At 48.6% G+C, this 20,692-nt stretch overlaps 1 protein-coding gene across 1 annotated transcript in view; it reads right to left on the bottom strand.

Annotated features, from left to right (window-relative positions):
• Window positions 1–20,692, bottom strand: part of MARCHF4 (membrane associated ring-CH-type finger 4) — a 91,647-nt gene that overhangs the window by 11,715 nt on the left and 59,240 nt on the right. Inside the window, exons 2-3 of the mRNA XM_056496476.1 lie at window positions 15,215–15,370; window positions 6,458–6,650 (exon numbers count right to left, since the gene is read on the bottom strand). Of these exons, the coding sequence (XP_056352451.1) occupies window positions 6,458–6,650; window positions 15,215–15,370 (349 nt within the window). The remainder of the gene's footprint in view (window positions 1–6,457; window positions 6,651–15,214; window positions 15,371–20,692) is intronic.

Genomic DNA, 20,692 nt, shown 5'->3' with positions numbered 1-20,692 from the left:
CAGCAGGGGATAAAAATAGGTCCCTTCTTTCAGGGGCAGAGGGCGGCTTGTCTCGATTTTGCCGAGCATCCACTGTGCCTGGATAACAGCCAAGGAGTCAGTGGTCAGATCAGCTCTGCAGCCTTGCTTCTCCTGATGCTGGCCCAGCATGACTGCTCCCCAGGAGCTCCCCAGCTGGAATGAGAGCCCCACAACATGCCCTGTGGGGACTGTTCCTGTCTACACAGCCTCTGTACAGCTGATAGATCAATGATTTGCTCACTGATTTGCACATTTGGATGAATGTGTCCACACCAGGGCTCATGGTGAAGAAAAGGTGACTTTGCTGCCTAGCTTTATCCCAACTGCCTGCTTTGAAGGTAGGACCTGGATCTGGCCACTCCCATTAGCTCCTGATAGCTCCAGTTTACTCACAAATTGGGTAAGAAGTGCATGAAGAGCATGGCAAGCAGTGCATCAAAGGCACAGAAGACTTCTGTACATTCTCAGAGATCTCCTCCAGGTATGGCAAAGTCACACACATTTGCTGTGTGGGCTGCTGTCAGGTCTCTCCTCCAAAGACATTTGCTGAACTTCTCTGCCTTGTGCTCTGCCTTTAGGGTGTCATCAGGCCAAATTATGGGTTTGGTGCTTCCTCAAAGCTGATTCCCTACCACGGTAAGATTCTTCCAGCTTGGTACCCTGGGGGACTGTGTAGACCTGAATGAAAACATCTGCTTTCCTTTTGAGAATGGGATCGATACAGATGAAGACCCTGAAGACACCTCATTTCTCAGTTTCTCTTTATTTCGTTGTGACTTTCACTCCTAAATCCTGTGAATGCTGAGGGCCCAAGTGACCTGGCTAGATAACACCCTGAGGCTGCCTCAGCCCAGCACTTCCTCTAGAAAGCAAAGCTCATTTAAAACAAAACCCCATTAGTCTTGGCAAGAAGCTTGAATTGTCACTGTTTCAAGGAAGCTCCATTAATTACTGTTCCCACTGCACTATGAAAGATCAAATGCTGTGGATCAGTTTTAATTGGCTATTGATTTCTTATGTTATTACCTATGGTTGTGCTGAGATGCTGTCAGATGTACTGGATGCTTTTGATTATTCTTTCTGGCAGCTGTGATTAAAAACAGCAGGCAGACATTTCCTGATCTGTAATGGATTGCCATGGTGTGCCGTCGTCAGCTGGATGAATGGTCCTGCTCTGCCTATCCTGTGCTGCTGAGCTGCAGTGCAGTTTTGAAGGCAAATACCATCAGGGACCAGCCAGGGAAAGAGTGGGAAAAGCTTCCAAGAGCACGAGGATTTAGTGCTTGCAGAAGTGCACTGCTCTCAGCACCAAGGGAGGGTGAGCCAGGGAGCAGGGACTTGGGCATGGACAAAGCAGAAGTGCCCATCAGTCAGTGATCCAAGGAGAGGCAGATCAGATTATTTCTGCACTGGTGGGGATAGCCCCCAGCACACCAGCCTCAGGGACACTCCTGTGTGATCCCAAGCAGGCCAGCACACACAAACCATATCACCACAGCCCTGCACACACAGCCTGCTAATGGCCCTCCTGGGACACACTTCTCCCTCAGAGCCCATCTGGGGATGCCTGAGCCTGCTCTGTGACATGCTCTCATTAGCTGGCAGAGCTCCTCCTTGTTTAACAGGAGATGCTTTCCCATCCTCCTGACCCCAAATGACACCTTATTCTACAAATGTCGACTTCCCCTAATTGCACCTTGAGAGAGAGAGAGGCAAACCCCTCCTTTCCCCTCCAAGGACTGTCATTTAATTAACAGGCAGGTATCTCTCAGGATTTACAGCCCAGCTCTAAGCTGCTGCTCTCTCTACTCAGTGACTGAGGCCTGTGAAGGCTCATTCCATTTATCTGTGCATTTTGATAACTGCACTTCTGCTAATCTCTTGCTATGTGAGAGATTTACCTCTTGGATTTGCCTCTCCTGGACCATGGAGAGAGCAGTTAATGTAATGAACAGTCCCATCTCACTTCTCATTCCCTTCCTGGTTCCTGCTCTCAATGTCTGTGTTGTAGATGACTTCACAGCAGAGCAATACCTACACTGGCACCATCACCAGTTTCTAGTTTAATCCAACTCTCATATCTGTCCTACAGACATGACCAGAGATAGCACAGATGAAAGAGAGATCAGAATCAAAGACATGGAAGCTGGCTGGATATCAAGAAGCATTTAATTTGTTCCTCCCTCACAAACTGGGATCATCTCCCTGCAACCTGTTCCTGACATATGTTTTCTAACAGGTTCTTAAAAAAAAATCCAGTACTGGAGGTTCCCACAAATCCCAAGTAATCTTTTCCATTGCTTCTTTCCTCCTGTTAGATGAGAGCAAGGGGAAGAACAGTTTTGAAATGCTATCTTGCCCAGATGGACATAGCTTCAGGTGCTTGGGGCCATCCCATCTGTGCTGCTGGTCATGAGGAGCAGACTGGTTCTACTTTGGTTGTGGTTTTTGTTTTCATCATGGGTGAAGAGGTTGATAATGGTTCCTGTCCCTTCCAACTGATTTTGTGGGGCATCCTAGAATCTAGAAAAGTCCAAAGAAACCTAGTGTATTACTGAAGGTTTGTGACTGAGGATCAAATCCAGACCCCTGGATTTTGTTCCATGGATCAACAGTCTCTGAGTGTACAGACATATTTTGAGAGTTCAGCTTGGAGATGATCTGACCCTTTCAGAACAAATGAGGATAACAACAACCAAATGATCAGTGCTGAGGGAGCTGTATGTGCATGAAGCACTCATGCCCTCACCTTGGACTCCACACTGGAGAGATCAATGCTGCCATGGGATTGCCCATGCAGATTGCCACAGATATCTCTATCTTGGCAAATTGCTACCTAAATCCCTTTCTGACTTGGTAGAGAGGAGATCACACAAAACAGCTGTGCAGTTGCTGAGGGGCTGTCTGATTTTAGTCACACCTCTGCAGAGCTGGTGACTTGTCCAGCTCTGAGAGTCCACAGTGCCAGAGGACGTGTCCTGCTGAGCACCTCCAGTGACAGGATGCATAAACCAGCCTCCTGGACAAGAGTCACTGCCTACCCAATGGGTGGGAGACATCAAGTACAGCTGAAGTGCAAACTGGCAGGAACTACAGAGGAGCTCTGTTTCAGCACATCTGCTCTTCTGTAAGCACCTTGTCTTTCAAACCTCTGCTCCTCTGCTAGTGAAAGAAAAACCTGGGGGTGAAGCTGGAGGAAGAAACAACTGGAATTCATACATTACTGTAGGACCTATGGTATCACATTCTGCTAGCTAAGACTGCCTAGCCTGTTACAAAGAAATGTACAGACAGCATCTTACATTACATCTCATATTAGCTGGAAAAAAACAAGTGTGACAGAATTTAATGTCCTGCCCTTTCCCCACGACTGAGCATTTCTTAGTTCCAAAATCTTTCCTTCCCACCCTACAGGCTAGGTAAAAAAAAGGGGAAAAGGGCTCTACCACAGAGGAGGAGACACTGAATTGCACAGACAACACTCCAGTATTTTAAGATGCATTGCCACTGTAATTATCCATGAGAGGTTTAATACTGAATGTGTAGAAGTGGAACTAAAACCCAGGGACAAATAACAAGAGGCTTTGGGCTTTGCTGACAGTCAGGAGCAGAACTTTCAGTCTCCAGAGCTGCCTTTCACCATTTGTGATCAAAATAACCTGCATGAGGCAGCAAGGTTTGGAAGAAGGATGAAGAGAGGGAGAAAAGCTGTTCTACAGTGAGGAACTCACTGCAAACCTTCTAGGGAGACATTGCTGCATCCATCACAGTTACACAAAGTTGTAATGAATGAGGAATTCACCTCAGTTGTGGTGTTCACAGAATGGGTTGGGTTGGAAGGACCTTAAAGCGTCTTGAGCAGGGACACCTCCCACTACACCAGGTTGCTCAGAGCCCTGCCCAGTGTGGCCTTGAACACTTCCAGGGATTGGACACCCACAACTTCTCTGGGCAACCTGCTCCAGTGCCTCACCAACCTCACAGTAAAGTATTTCTTGCTAATATCTAACCCTACACTCTTTCAAATTAAAGCCATGGCCCATGCCCCATCACTACATGCCCTAAGTTCCTCTCCAGCTCTCTTGTAGGCCCCTTTAAGTATTAGAAAGTTGTATCCCCAGACCTTCTCTAGGCTGAACAACCCCAACACTCCCAGCTTGTGTTCACAGGAAAGAATTCCCTTTGATCAGCCCCTTCCCCTGGGCTTGCCTCTTTTGGCCAGGGCTAGTGCAGCCCCCTGAAATGTCACTCAGAGAAGAGAGATGGCCACACCAACAGCTAGGGAGGCACAGCTCCTGCTGCAGATGTCATTTGTCACTGAGTTTGAACTGGGCAGAGGAGGAGGAGGTGGGGAGGAGAGTGAACACACACTCTTGGCTAGTACTGCACAAGCTCATTTCCTCTCCATTGCTGAGCTGGGAGCAGCAGCAAAGAGCAAAAATGCTCTGTACAGTCAAATTTTACACCACAGGGTGGCAGGGGCAGAGGGCTGGCAGCATGCACAGATGAGCTTTTCTACAGGAATGGAGAGAGCTCACAGAACATCCCCTCTCCATGAGCAGGGGGCAGGCAGACGTGCAGCACACAGCCCAAGTGGAGCCAGCTCTGCTGAGTGCTGGGCAAGAGAACCCACGTACAGACATGTTAACTCACTGCATCTGTAATGCTTCCCACTGGCAGTTTGGAGTTTGTGGGAAAGCCAGCAGGACTGCCAGCTGTGCAGGGAGGAACATGAGACAAGGGGATGCCCCAAGTCACGACTGAAATGCTCCTGGGAATGGATGTCTGCTTGTTCTTTGGCTGGAAAAAAACATCAAAGCTCCCAACTTAGGGCATTATGCTTAATGGTGACATCAGTGGAGATGCAAATAAACTTATTTTTCCCTCAGAGTAGGTAGAAAAGAGAAAGAGAAGCCAAATCCTTAGAAAAATTAACAAAAACAAACAAACAAACAAAACCCCCTAAAATCTGATGTGTCTGCCCAGTTCCCCTTCAGTTCAATGTTGCATGGTTTTTCTGTGCTATGTGGGAAGATTTAGCTCCTATTAACAGATGAGCTAATCAGCTCCCCTCAGCTCTGGAAGCTTTATCAAAGCCAGTTAATCATGTTACTGATGTCTGCCCAGGCCAGAGCTCTCCACTTGTGTCCCCAACAAGATGACACATGTGAACACCACACATGCACAGAGAAAATTTTTTTCCACCTCGAATTCCCCCAGCAAGAGGACATGACCTATTGTGCCAACATGTGGGTGCTGCCCATCTCCCTTTAACCCCACACTTTGTTCCTGGGGAGACGTGCTAGCTCCACCAGCACAGAAGGAGCAGGATGATCTCTACAGGCCAAGCTCAGATCTCACTGCTAGCACAGTGGGAGGAATAGTCTTGGCAGGCCCAAGTCCTGTGCTGGAAGGCTGCTGAGGCCAAGAGCCATTTGAACCTGGATACCAGGGTGTGCAGTCCAGAATTCTGCCCCTGCCACTGGGTCTGCACCCAAATTCCACCAGTTGCTGCTGTGTCCTGCTTCTCCTGAGGGCTGGAACGGGGGCTGTTCTTCCCTCTGGAATGGCTCTATCTACACATACACATGTCCATCAAGTGAACAGGACTGCCTTTTCCCATTGAGTTTGGGAGGGCTTCTAACTTCATAACAGGGATGGCAGGACTCAGACATGAAGAGCCCTCTGGTGCCCTTCTTGCTTCCTGTCAGGGTCATTTGAGCTGACAAATTATCTTGTGGTTGGGTGGACACTGCTTGGGGCACATTTGGAGGTGGCTGGTGCTCACCAGAGTGTTTCAGGAGCTGCTGCAGGTGCTGGCAGCTATGTCCCTCCATCCTGCAGACCTGCACTGGTCCCAGGGAGACTCCATTGGGGTCAGGCTGCCAGCAGCTGCTGTGGTCTCTGGGCTTGTGCAGTGTGAGTGAGGCACTGACCCTTAAAAGAGCTGCTCTGTACCAGCAACCTGACAAGGACCCCAGGCTGGCTGTGACCTGGTTGGGACCTGCAGCTCCAAGGTGGGACAAAGAAGGGGAAGCCACTCCTGCCTGGCAGAGACTGGGCTGGAGAGCCAAGGAGCTGCATGTGGGGAGACCCTGCCATGCCAGGTGTGGGCAGTCCCTAAATTAGCTACTCCAGAAGGAAGGGAGTTTCTCTAAAGCCTTACACTCCCCAGCCTCCCCCAGACCTCCCCACCCACTTTCTTGCTCCAAACAGACATCTGTTTCTGGCATTTTTGCAGGTCCCTCTGCCACTCCAGCCAAGGAAACACTCTGGGGCCACCCAGATGAGCTGAGAGAACAGGGAAAAATGGGCCATAAAAGCAAAGAGGAGGAAAAGCTGTGGACACTCAATCCAAAGCAAACTGCATGGGCTGGCTCTCCAGGCCATGTCCCACTCCTCTCACGTGGCCTTGGTGTGAGATGTGATCACCCACCTATACAGACAATGTCCATGAAGCCATACATTCCATAGCAGATCTGGAAGAGCAGGTCCTGGCGCTGCCACTTGGCTGAAGGACTGAAGGTCGACCAGATGAGCCACGAGATACTGGCGATGAGGAAGAGGGAACCCAGGATGGCTGCTGCTATCTGAACCTTCTCAATGACTGTCAGAGAGATGGCCTGCCACTGTAGGGAGGGGACAAGAGGGAGGGAGGAGGGACAAAAGTGAAGAGATTAGTTACTTGGAGCACATCGCTGTTTTACACTGTTGTGGTGGCTTTGGAGATCTCAAAGAGCACCCATGGCCACAGGTGCTTTTACACCATCCACATCTGGGATGGAGCACAGCAGCTGTTCAGTAGTGCATGGCCCTGGGTTTCTTGACAGCACTGCTGAAGAGGCAATGGAAAGGAATCCTGCATCTCACCTGGAAAGCACAGCCACCTGAGCGAGGCAGGATGGACACCAAAACCAGCATCCCCATGACAGCAGATCTATGATGGCCATCACAAACCAGTTCAGTTGCTCCCTCAAATAGAGGCCAGGCAACATCCTCAGCCAGGGCATCCCAATACCATAAGAATAAATCTCTCAAAGAACCAAGCTTTCTTTTGAAGGCTTCACATAAGCTGGCTCTGTGCCACTTTGTGAGATCTGACATGATCACAGCCCTAGGTAGGATCTCACAGTGGCAATGCACATCCCACAGAACTTGCTACAAACAACACAAGTTGTTGTGGTCAGGACACCCTGCCTTTAGATGATGACATATTCAGGCTGTGCTCCAAGGTAAATGTCAATGCTTCTTCCTCAGAAAAAGAAAAAAATAGAAATAACTCCTCCAAATCCATTCACTTTGTCAAATAGCTTTGTATAAGCTACGTTATAAATATCCTAAGCCCAGACTCCTCTCTGTCATCCAACATAAAACCTCCCCACTCAGATTTACACTGCTGAGAAAACTGTTCTATAAAATCAAGAGCAGAAATTGGTGTCTTTAACAAGACTTGGGGACATGGCCCATAGCATCTCCTGCAAATCAAAAATCCAGTGTGTACACAGGCTGAGGAGACACAGTCTGTCCTGGCACTGGAGTATATAGGCCACCTCTAGCTGTGAGACACATACCCTTGAAATCACAGTGGGACTGGCAGGAGGATAAACAAAGATGGACTTCAACCTCCTGCAGGTACAGAGGATTCAGAGGAGCTGAAAATCTTTAGCCTAGATTCAGTCAAAATTCAGTGTCCCATGAAGTGACAGTCTTGTGAGATCTCAGTGCCCTGCACATTTGTCAAACACATCCTAGGACAGCAGTATCACCCAGCAATCCTTGTCCCATCCTTCTGCAGTGCAAGAAGGGAGTTCCAGTACTGGATACCTCTCTATTGCCCAGGCCAGCCAGGAGTTAGCAATGTTTTTTCAAGGACTTTTGAACCCTGACTGAAGGGCAAGAAGGACAAGAAGTGACTTGTGCTGGTACAGGCACGCACAGCACTGCTACCAGTCAGTGACCAAACCCCTGAATGGAGAATAAGAGGAACAAAGGAGAGCTTCAGCAAGAGGCTGAGGTCTCTGGGCTGCAGCTGAAGGAGATTCCTCTGCCTCTGCCAGCCTTGCTCCTTGACTTACATCCTGCAAGGACAGACAGCCCTCAAATTGTCTGCCATGGATATGCAGCTCAGTGAGGTGGGCAGTACCAGCTTATTTGGTAGCTGGCCACAGAAATGGCCACAGAGCTGCTGAGCAGAGAGAGAGCTTGTTCCCCACAGAAGCAGGACTGGGCTCAGCCTCCACCAAATCCAGGCACACATCTGGCCCCTTTGTGCCACTGAGAAGGTCAGACAGTGAGCAGCCTGAAGTCCCAATGCTGCAGGGCACAACAGTGCAACTCCCCTCCTGACATAAAGCAGAGCAAAGGCCACCCAGCACCCAGCACAAATCTGGCTTTGAGGGTGGGATAAGCAGCTCTGCCATCCTCCCACCAGCTCCTCAGCTTTGTTCTCAACAGCACCATAAGCCAATGCAGGACAAATTTGCAAGTAATGCCATTAGCCCAGGGCTCCAGGACTAAATTCATGTGGTGGGGAGGGAGCTTGGCTATGTGTGTGGGGCTGCAGTTTCACCCCTGCAGCTTTCTCCAGACCTTCCACTGCCTGTGGCTGACTGGGAGGGAATGGGAGCACAGCCTGGTGCTGCATGTGAAGGCTTTACTGCAGGCCCCTCACTCTGACCCACGTGTGCCTGTGCCAGCCAAATCATTCTGCATCATTTCTCTCTCTTGAGGAGGTAATGGACTGGCTCCTCACCATCTGCCTGGCACACTGCAAGGCCTCTGGTAGCAACAGGTCCTTCCAAGGTGGAAATTAAAGATGAAGGGAAGAAGGAACTGTTTTCTACAGCTAGAAGCCATGTACAACCAATACCATGGCTTTGCAGAGAAAGGGAGGATAGGTGCAGCACTACTGTCAAAGGGATGGGGTCAGAGAACAGAGTTACACCTGAGTGCAGACCCCAACCCTGCTCCCCTTGGCTGGGAACAGAGGCTGGAGCACTGGCAGGGACACTGGCTGACTCTGCTCAGCTGGCAGCAGCTGCAGGAAGTTCACCCTGGTGACAATGAAGAGCCTGAAGTCTGTCAGCTGTGCCAGGGGGTAGGATGCTCTCCCCCTGCATCTGGCACCAAGTGACAGTGACACACACAGCAGCAGTCCTGACTGTGTTCAGAAGGTGGCACTGGGGTGTGATTGCCCTCTGGCAAGGAGGTAAATGGGTCAAAGCTGAGCATTGGGGAAAACAGCCAGCTTGCAGATGAATTTAATATTTTACAGTTAAAAAAAAAAAAAAAGAAGAAGTAATAAATGTTGTATTTTTCTCTCTGGCAACCCTGAGAACTCCAATTTAGCATCCTACATCTAGCTTGAGCCACTAATAACTAGAGTAAATTTTTTTCATCTTTTAATTCCATTTTGCTACACACTAAGATGAGATAGAAGATCTTAGCATGAGACAGAAAACAGAGCCTGTTATCCCCATAAGTGCTCATACAGAAAGGTCCAAGAGCTGTTCAGAGGTGGAATGTGCTGATGAATTTCAGCTGCAGGAGCTGAGTTGATGTGTCCCTGCACTGGTAGCTTTAGGACCTCAGTCACTGTCTTACAGATTTCATAACAGTCCTTAGAAAATTATCCTTTCTTCTAAGCCCTTTCCACCTTCATTATGGCTCATTAGATGAGGGATTTGGCAGGTGACCCTATCATCCTTGGGTCACCACTAGAGCTGCAAAGAGAGGTCTCAGCAACTCTGGAGTCCCTTTACTGCCGCATCTGAAACCCCCAAAGCTCTTTGTCTGAATGCCTGGCAGCAGACACAGCCCCTTCCCTCCAAATCTCCAGCTCAAATGTTCAAGATCTAGCAAGATCACAGTGTCAAGCAATCCCACCTTGTGGGGAAAGACCAAAGCTGAGCCCTTCTTCCCTCAGCTGATAATGACTCGAGCTCCTGGCAGCCACTGAGCTGCACTGAAGTTCACCTCTAACAACTCATCTCACCCAGGCAGTCAGCCAGTGACCTGAACTTTGGGCAGGTAGAAAGCTCCACAGATGCTCTGCCAGTGCTGAACAGGGCAGAACTAAGGACTTGGTGGCACCAAAAAGCTTTAAAGGCTCCTGCAGGATAACAGGGTCAGCTTTGTGAGCTCCAGACTCACAATGGCTTGAGAGCATGCCCAAGCAGCTCTGTGATGGTCTGCCACCTGCACTGGAAAAGGGCTCCAACCCTCCAAACTCTTCTGGAGAAGCTGTCTGGAGCTGTCTGTCTGTCCTCTGCTACCACTCCCCAGCCAAGTGCTCTGGCACAGCACCCATGTCTGCAGGTGCAAAACACTACTCTGTCTCAGACCAATTTCCCCAAGTTTCCCCATTTTGCCAAAATGGCCAAGCTCTGCAACCCAGATGCCTCAGAGAGGGCTTCTTAGGAGCTCAGATCTGACATTTGTGATGACTTTAGTCAGGGACCAAGCTGGGACTGGTGCCTTCAAGTCATGTCACTTGTTCTCTTGTGCTGTTTCATAACCTGCAAGTTGTACTTGTCACAAACCTGTTTCCCTGTTTGCTTCAGTGCTTCTGTTAGAGGCTTGTAAGCAAAAACCTGTTAATGTAACACAGATGAATAATGTCATTACTATAGTATTTAAGGCCTGATCTGTATTTCCCTTTCTTTGGCACCTGCAGTCTACAAAGGTTCCCAAGCACCAGCATACCCAAGGCACATATTGCTTGCAGAAGATGTCTATGTCTCACTGCAGCAGCTTGCAAAGAAGTCTCATTTGTTGGCAAAGCCTTCCTGCACTCCCCTGAGAGCTCCTCTATGCCTGCCTCAGGCAGAGCAGTTTATTTTTATTGCTGTATCTGACACGTCCCCTTAATACACATCATTAACATCCTGAGCTGTGCTAGTCAGCAATTTAATTCTCAGACCCAGGGTCACAAGCAAGAGGAGGTTTTTCCTAGAAGGTTGGAGAGGATCATTTGCAGCACTGCTTAGGTGTGGCTCTCCCCTTGTTGCTGTCCCAAGACCCTGGGCATCCTCCTCAATTATGTTCTAGAGGATGGCTATTTTTTTATAAATTCACCAAGCAAAATTAAGCCTCTGCTGTGGCAGAGATTCCCTTCTGTACACTTACAGATGCTGTGGCTTATTCAGATACTAGAAAAGCAGCAAGGAGAAGGGAGGGCCCAGCAGGGCCATGTAATGGAAATGTGCAATGATGGAAACCCCCCTCCTCCACGTGCCACAGCATCTGGTAAGACTCAGGCTACAGCACTGGCATCCTGGAAAATTCCTGTTATAACACACAGACCCTGAAGTCTCTCTTGCAGTGACTGCACCCATTGCTTGCAGGCTGCAGCTGAAGCTCAGCAGGACCAGCAAAGCTCATGCTCAACATGACTGATTCAGCAGGCTGAGACAACCAGGAGACATCAGTAAACTTGCCTCAAGCTTTTTAGCTCAGGATCTCAGACTGAAGTTCAAATACCCTGTGAGCTCAGCCATTCTTGCAGATGTGTGTGTCCTGATGAAGAGGCCATGTAAGAACTCTCATCAGCTCCTACAAGATCATCACCATGGGCAAAATGAAGCCAGAGGAGAGCAGAGACCAATCTCAACCCCAGCACTGGATAACTGGGGATCTTTGGAGATGAAACAGCCCACAATGCAGGAAGAGTCAGAGATAACACTAAATCAGAGTTGAACTCCTCATGACTGCAGACATTTGTTGGGAAGGTCGGTTCAAACAGATTTTCTCTTTGCATCAGAGTGGATGTGGATAGATTAAATACAATTCAGAGGCCTGTTGAGGCAGACACCTCCTCCACTGTGTACCAGCACCAGGATGCAGGCAGTACTATCATGTGCTTCTAAACCCCTGTGCCTTCAGGGTCTTTTTAAAATCATGGGCTTCACAATGGTATTGCAGTGGAGGGCGGCATTTAAACCCACCAAGACTGTGATTCCTGTCTTGGTGACTGGCAAACTGGAGAGCAGGAGGATGGATGGATGGATGGATGGATGGATGGATGGATGGATGGACAGACAAAAGCTCTGGATTTCCTAGTTGCTCACAGCTGATGGAATATTTTTGCTCATTTGCTGCCCGACTGCTGCTTGGCAGGACACCTGCTATGTTGTCCAACAACTTTAATCCCCCAGTCCCAGCAGGTTAGCAGGTTAGCAGTGTTGCTGCTTTAAGACCTTTGCACTTAAATGCCTGCAATCCAGGGAGAGGGGAGTGGAGTGGGTTAATTTATAGAGATTAATGCCAAAATAGCAGACTAAAGGTCTCTCTCTGGCATGAAACATCATAATAGCCTGGAGGCTGGAAGGAGACTGTGTTAATTATGCATGAACCTGGCTGTAACTTCTCTGCCCACACCATGAATCTCCAGACACATCTGGCCCATGCTGTGCTTCTAAGCACTCCAAAAAATGTGTAGATGCCAAAATGGGCAGAGAAACATGCAGGTCCCAGGGAACATGTGGGTGTTGGATGTGCTGCTCTGCTTGGACCAACTGGACATGCTTCAGGGAGCCCAGGTCTGCCAGCTGCCTGGATCTGGCTTCCCAGCAGCCCATCAGATGAGAAGACACAGGAGAGAGGTAGGCCATGCTGCTGGTTAGAATCTAGCCAGGCTCAGAGCATCACCCAAACAGGTTATATTTGACAAGGACATGAGGCTTATGTGGTCCTTACCTGTATTATGGTTGGTCTAGAAAAAACAGATGACCTTGACTTCCTACAGCATTTACCCTCCAAAAACTGTGCTTGAGAAATTCAAAGATTTCTTGTAAGAATAAAGCTGGACCCAAGTTCCAGCAGACCCTGAGAAGAAAGATCAGGGACTTTGAGATATGGCTGTTTGTCCAGCTGGCCTGTGTTATCCACACGTGGGGTGCAGACCAAGCAGAAAGGATGCTCCTCCCACCTGCACATGCTGTGACTTGTTATGGGATGCAGTGTTGGGGCATCCTAACTCCTGTGTCCTCTCTGCCTCCTTTTCCCAGCATCCTACCAGATGGTGAGAGCCACTAAGAAATGAGGTAGTGAGAAATGGGCCCCATAGTGATGGGTTACAGGGGGTCCAACTCCTGGTAGGAAGCCCTGGCCTGGTGCATCAGCCACTTCCCACGGGATTTTGCAAATTAATGCCAGTGTAGCATCTGCTCACCAGCAGTGTCTTTGTGCTGGCACCAGGCAGGGCAGCCAGGCTCACAGCTGCAGCTCTACACACTGCATTTATTCCAGGCCAAGTGCCTTTTCACTCCACTTACTTCTTCCCATCCTCCAAATCTCCCAGTACTTCTGGGAGAAGTGCTGTGAAGTCTAATCCAGCAATGTGAAGGCTCCAAGTCCCAGATCTGCACAGTCCTCTGGGACCCTTGCTCCTGGAGCTGAGCTCTCTAACTCAGCTGTTTCTGCCACTCAGTTTTGTGTTCATGGCAAAGGCCAGCACATCAGGCCACTTTCTGGCAGGGGAGCCCAGAGAGAGAGAAGCTTTGCACAGGTTCTGAAATGTGTGTGTGTGAGGTGGGAGCTTGTCTGTGAGCACCTCCAGCAAAATTTAAGTTAGTGAGGAACAGGAAGAAAGTCACTGACCCATTGCCCTGAGCCACCTGAAAGGGCAGAGCATTACACATCAAAGGCAGTTCTGGAGACACAAATTTGTACCCACAAACCTTCAATGCTACTCAGCATTGCATCCTCAATCTGAGGAAGCATTAGGGCACTCATGGAGCAGCTTTCCAGAAACAAACAAAAGCTGCTCTGTCCACATCTCCCCTCCTGTGTTTCAATCTGCTCTGAGTTACTAGAGCCAAGAAATTAAAATATTCTGGGTCTGAGGCTTGGGATGAAAATACTAATGTGTCCAGCCCATGGCTCATGGAAAATTGAATCAGAAGCTGTGGGGACTCTCAAGGAGCAAGCAGATTTTTCCTTCCCTTCAGCAAAGTTTCCCCATGATTCCCTAATTTCACTACTCCATTTAAGTCTGGAGTCCTAATGGGTTGTCCCTTTTTCCTCAATGTGGTAAGTGACCACAGGCCTAGAAAAAGCCACACAGAGATCATAATTTGAAGGAGAGAGCAGGAGTTTGCATTCCCCCACTCGCCTGTACAACTGGGCACCATCTCCAGCACTGTCCTTGCTTCCTGGCAGGGAGTGACCTGCAGAGGGCCAGGCACTGGAGAGACTGAAATCCCTACAGATATGACCCTGATCTCTAAACTTCTGTGATGCCTCTCCAGCCCTGATGATGCTGATTAAGCAGTAGTGCCTGGATGTAATGTGCTTCCTTATGGCCGAGGCACTAATGGTGCTCAGCAAAGGCACGCAGCAATTAATGCATCTTCAGGCATTGCCCCCACAATAAATCAATAGCTATTAAGGACAATTTATCCCATTTTTAATAGTCACACAGGTTTCTGAATCCTGACTTTAAATCACCAGTCTGTACTGCTACATATTCAACTGCAATGCTTTTCAGATAAGGAAGCATGTGGGTCTTTGGATGACTTTCACAGACACTCACATCAAGATGTGCTTTACCTGTTGTGTTCACATCTGCAGAAGTTCATCAAGAATCAGGCATGAAGAGACCAGAGTGTCAGAGTCAACACTTCTTGTGCCATGCCATGATTGTGGGAGAGCAGTATAGTGAAAAAGGTGGTGAGATCAGAGAGGAGTGCTCTAAAACCCCTCCATCTGCCTCCTCCATCCCTCACGCCAACACGGCAGAGCCTCAGCAGGAGATCAGGATTAATGGCACAACTATAAACACGTGGGGTTTCAACTGCTCAGTCACAGATTGTGTGCTCTGTTGCAGTAAATCCCACAAGGATGCTGTCCTTGCCTGGCCCTGGAGACAGGCACACCTGTGGTCTCCAGTGGAGGAACACATTTGAATGGCTGTGAGGTGTTATAACACTATTGTGGAATTTCAACAGGAGGCAAGTGAATATAGGAATTGCCAAGGACAGAAAGAGCAGACTCCCAAGAGATGCTCCCAGAACCACTGAGCAGAACATGGGGCCTCTTTGGACCAGCCCCTGGCAACCCTTTCTAAGTGTCTCAGACATATGAATCCCTGTGCACAGGGAAGGAAAACCCACACAGGTAAAATCCAGTTGCTTCCAGAAACAAAAATTGAAACAAGAATAAATAGACTTTGAAATGTCTCTAGTACCTTTACCTGCAGAGGGTTCTTTGTGCTTATGGCAATGACGTGATACTTGTAGTAGCACAGCTCACAGCTCCAGCAGCCTCTCTCACTAATCCATTTGATCAGACATGGCTGGTGCGTGCACTTCACAGATCCATCGCATCGGCACGGGCTCAGCAGCTCCCCCTGAAAGAGACACACAGCATCAGCCAGGCTGCCCTCCCTGCACAGGCACAGCACACCTGGCACAGCGTGGCAGAACCTCCCTCATCCACCATTTCAACTCTCTTCCTTTTTACCTGGTTTGGCTCAGACAATCATGCTGCTTCCAGCCCTTTTCCCTCTAATAATGCTTGGCTGATGTGAACTGAGACTGTCAGGGATGTAATGGTCCCAAATGCTGCCTTGTCACCACTGAAGGAAAAGCTAGATGAGCACAGCTCTTACCAGATTCCAGAGGATTCACAATGACCCCAACCAGTGGACACACTTCTGATGGCAACCAGATGCCGCTGGTTCATTGCTCAGGTTTTTGTCTCTCTGCTACCTATCTTAGAAAGTGAGGTTGGTGGTGATAAGCTGTGAGACAGCCTCTGCTGCTGACTGATGTCTTGCTCAGACCTCAAGCCCAGGCAGGTAAAAGGTCCTCAAATTTCTCTCCCACACTGTCCACTTTCTCCAGACAGTCATACTGCTGAACTACAGGGCTGGCTATTTGCACCCTAGAAGCCAAGCAAGATGGAGAACAAATTGTGTCCTGGCTTGTGAGCCAGACAGTTTTGAGTGGTGGCCAAAACACTGAACCTCCTGGATCGCTCCCTTGTTTCTGGTGTAGCTTTTAACAGGGTATCCACAAAAACCTGTATTATTCTGATACATCTGCTTTCATCCTGTTCACCATGAGACTAAATTCCAACCTGCACACAAGCTCAGGAGCTCTTTACAGTTGTTTGCCATTGTTTATTTAGGCTAGGAGAGAGCCATTACACTTTACTCCTCACTGTTTAGTGTTTAAAAGCCATACTACAGATTCCAGTGGTCTATTTAGCTGTGCTCCAAGATTAAAAAGCTTTTAAAGGCAGAATATCTATGGGATAGGGAAGGTTGGATCATACTTTCAGCATTGGGCAGAAGATATTTGCTCTTACAGCCCAGATCAGCCTCATCAGTAGCCTGATGGAGCACTAGGATAACAGACCCTGGCACTGGACACTGCTGGATATGGTAAAAGACATCCATTCCAACTGGGTTATGAATCAGACCCTGCTCTTGCTAACCCTGGTGGGAAACTGTCTCAGTTTCTAGGTCACTACATCAGGTCTCAGGACCTGAGGAACTGAGGCCACACACAGCTGAGGGCAAGAGTGATACTTCTTTTCACGAAACCTAATGCGAACATGTTAATAGTTTCATTTGTTTCAGCTAGGTGACCTAAAAATGTCATCTTTCATGAAATTTTAGCAAAACTGTAAATAGCTGTTTATGTTACAAACCCAGCCTGGGCTCTACTTGTTACTGGTTTTTATTACATACTGGAGGGGATGCAAAGGGAGAGGGGGAGCAAGGAGGGTTGTAGGCACCCTTTCCACCTGGAAAGGGGTGACATGACAAACCAGAAGAAGGGAAACAGGGGAGGATTAGATGGGAGAAAGTGGGAATGAGCACTGCCATTTGGCACTCAAACTCTACATGTGAGGTCCAATTTGAGAGGCTCAAGTTTGGCTGTGCATGTTGGTGCCCTTGGCTGAGACTGGGGTGGGATATCACCAGTGTTACAAGGTGCTCAGAAGTGCAGGTACTGCCAGACAGGATGCAAAAAGGGAGGGACCAGGACTTGGCACAACTCCTCCTCTTCCCCACTCCCCAAACCTCTTCCACACCAAGAGCCAGCCTGGTACAGGGACCACTGCTCTGTGCCTCTGCCCTTTTCATCTCAGTCCCTGGTGCCTTTTTTTCTCAACAGCTTCACTCCTCAGCACACCAGTGTGGCCCCAGCACTAAGGAGGTCATGCAGAAACCTCCCAAATCCGCAGCATCCCTGCCTTTCCACCTCACTGCACACCAGGGTCTCCTGCAGGGCTCAAAATGGTGAGTGCAGGACTTTGTCTAACGAGCAGCTGGAGGCATTGATGATGAAGGATCAGGAATGGAGCAGGAACTAAGAGCAACAACCTCCAGGCAAAGGCAGAGGACTCGCACAGCCTGGACTCGCACTGACTTCTGGGCTCTGTAATAAACGAGTCTATGAAATCTGAGCTTCTCTCTTCAGAGCCAAGAGATGTTCATAGATGTCCTACAGAACCATGGGGACCAAGCCTCCCTCCCAAACTGGGATGCTCAAACACACACTCCTGCCAGCTCCTACAACCTCAGGATTCAGCTGTGGAGATGAAACCCCCAGTAACTTGATTTTAGCAGATCTAGCAAAAACTCAATTTATCACATTTTCTCCAGCCGTCTGAAATATGATATCCTTGTATGTGGCACACAGCTATTTTTGCATACTGTGAAGCCCAATTCTGTCCACAGCAGGCATTTGTCAAACACTGCCACATGCACACACGTGCACATGCACTCCTGTACCAGCAGGAAAACAAACACTAGGGGCATATTAAAGGAATAAATCCTTTGTACAGCAAAGGAGAGGGAGTCTCATTGCTGGCTGTACAAAGAGCTCAGGAACAGACCACTGGCTGCACAGGAAGATTTTGCTGTACAGAGTCCTCTTCTGCTAAAAGCTGCAAGAACACAAAAGCAATCCCAAAGTGAGCCACCAATCACAACAATTAGAGATGGAAATTAAATCCCTACCACCAATTTTTGCAGGTTTATAGAAGATGGGTCTGCACAACATATTCTCCAATGCTTCAAACAGCAGCATTCTCACCAATTCCCTTCAGGGATTGCTCTCCAAAAACCCCTTGAAGGGCCTATTTCCCTACTTCACAACATTTATTTTTGCAATAATATATTTTGCCATAATACTCTTCCCATTGTAGAGTTATATCCCATCACTGGGATCAGTCTAAGCAGCATTTTTCCTATGTCAGCAACTAGTGCAGAAATGCTCCCCAGCTGCAAGCTTCTTCCTCAGCTTGCTCACTACTATCTTGTTCTTCTGAAACGCTCAAGAAGGCACCTGCCTTTTTTTTTTTTCTTCCCGTTTTCCTTTTTTTTTTTCTGTTATCCAAGCCTAAATTAGAAAAAAAAAAATTAAAAAAAAAGGGAAGGGTGCTCTGGCTCAGCCTATCTGTACACACTGGAATACGTCAGAGTGGTTAATGATTATCTGGCCCCTCTATTTAAAGCCTACTGGGAGGACTGCTGAGAAAGGATGGGGGAAAAAAAAATTATTGCTGGTGCATGCTTGTGGTGCTGGGTATATCCAGGGAGAAAATAACCACATCAGGAGCAGTGTCACCCCACCCCTGCTGAGTGTTGGTGGCAGTGTTTTCTCCTGGCTTTTATCTGCCATTTATCAGCGCTGGGAGCTCGTCCACACATCCACAGCTGCAGCTGCTCACCCACCAGCAGCAGACATGGCTTGTGTTCCCCAGGCCTGCTCTTTTAACTGCAAATTAAGTACAGCAAGTTTACCCACCCAGCCTCCTTTACACTGGGCAGGGGATGATGGTTCACTGGGCTGGTCTGGGTTGGCCCAGCTGTGCTGACCTGTGTCTGCTGCCTGGGCTGCTCCTGAGCACCAGCTCAGCTGGAAAGAGCCATGTTACCAACATCCTGCTACCAAACCATTAAAGCAAACATTTTGGAAGCCAGTGCAAGCTGTACAGAAAATCAAGAGAGCTGATGGTGACCTTAAGACCTGCAGTTTTTCCTTCACCTGTGCATTTTCCCTGCTCAGGTATGCAAAGCAGCACAAGCATCAGCCACAGGAGCAGTGCCCTGGGCCAGAGCAGGTCAATGAGAAGATGCTGAAGGAGTTGCTCCATCACAAGGGCTGCCATCTCTCTCTGGGGCTGTACATGCAGCTGCTGCTGCTCACAGATCTGCATGCATGCATCTGACTGCTAGCATTTATTTGAGTTTGTCTTGTTTGCAAAAGGTCATTTAATTTCAGGTCTTTAGCTGTGTCTCCCAAATATACTGAAATCTTCACACTGAGTTTAAATGCAACGGGAAGTTTTATTACAGCAAATAAATATCAAATGATTTCTATGTTAGGAACATAATTACAGACAAATTAAGTCCAATGGCAAAGAGCAGCCCATTGTTACAGAGCTGATAAACTTCAATAAACATGTACTAATGACCACTCCATCTTCACACACTTCCAAGAGTTGCCCTTCCATCCTTCTGAACTACACACATGTTATTACAGTATCTCAAATGCTTCCCCATGATACAAGCACTGTGCCAGCCAGCAACAGGCAACAAGGGACATGCAATAGGTATCTATGTGTATGTGTGAATACATGTATTATATTGCATGAAATTCTCCAGCACTGGGGGAAGTTGACACAGTGTGGACCCAGAGGAGTGGACCTTGATGTCCTGTGGTGTGAGGACAGCACAGGACATGGCTGTGAATGGGGCTCTGGTGAGATGGCATTTCCCCAGGCACCTCAGCAGAGCTGGGTGCTGATCCCAATCTCCATCTTGGCAGAAATCTGCTGAGAGACTTTTCTTGACCCAGCTGGAGGAATACCCCAACCAGGCACCTCCCTAAAATCTGGAGAGCCTATAGAAAATCTATGCAAGTGATTAGAAAAATGAATCATCCAGACTGCCATCTCTGTGACCAGAATTGGCTCATCCCACAGCTCCCCCCAGGACCTGATATCCCTGTGGCATGCAGAGAGAACACTGCCCCTGGAAGGCAAGATCTGAGTACCCCCATCCCAATGGCAAGAGAAAATGCAGCCCCATAAAGGAGAAAAATACAGCTCTGGACAATTGTTTCTGTTGCTCAGCTGTGATGTTAAGTCTGTGACTGCCTGGCTGAAGCCTCTGGTGTGTGCTCTGTGCCTGGCAGCTCCCTGGGTCAGGATCATGTCTCTGCAGGGCTCAGCTGGGGTAGAGGTGTGGGTCCCTCTCTAGGATTCCTCAGTCTCTCAGCAGTACAAAGGAGCAGCCACAGCTGGGCATGTCAGGCTGGGGGCTCTGAGATGGGTGTGGTGGGGGCACAGCTCTGCTTTTTCATGGTTTTCTGCAATTTTCAATGGGTATTAGCTCTGGCAGCCCGGTGAATGGGGCACTTATCTTTCACAGAGCGATGAAAAATCCAGCAACAAGCCTCAGACATCTCTGCCTGGAGCCTGGGTGTGAGCAGACAGGGATCTCAGCTTCAGTGCACCCAGCAAAACCAACACACAGCCCTCCAGGACCACCAGGAGTATTTTGGTGATGTCTGGCAGTGTGGGTGCTGGTTGGGAAAGGGATGTGTCTCACAAGGTCCTGAGCTGAAACCCAACACTTGTTCCACAGTGAGTCTTGTCTGAGAAGCCATCACGTCTGCAGAGTGCTCCAAAACAACACAAATTGTCTTTC

This window comes from Oenanthe melanoleuca, chromosome 7 (genome assembly GCF_029582105.1).
Source record: "Oenanthe melanoleuca isolate GR-GAL-2019-014 chromosome 7, OMel1.0, whole genome shotgun sequence".
Lineage (NCBI taxonomy): Eukaryota > Metazoa > Chordata > Aves > Passeriformes > Muscicapidae > Oenanthe > Oenanthe melanoleuca.
Note: the sequence above shows the minus strand (reverse complement) of the source record. Positions and strands in the feature narration are given on the sequence as shown.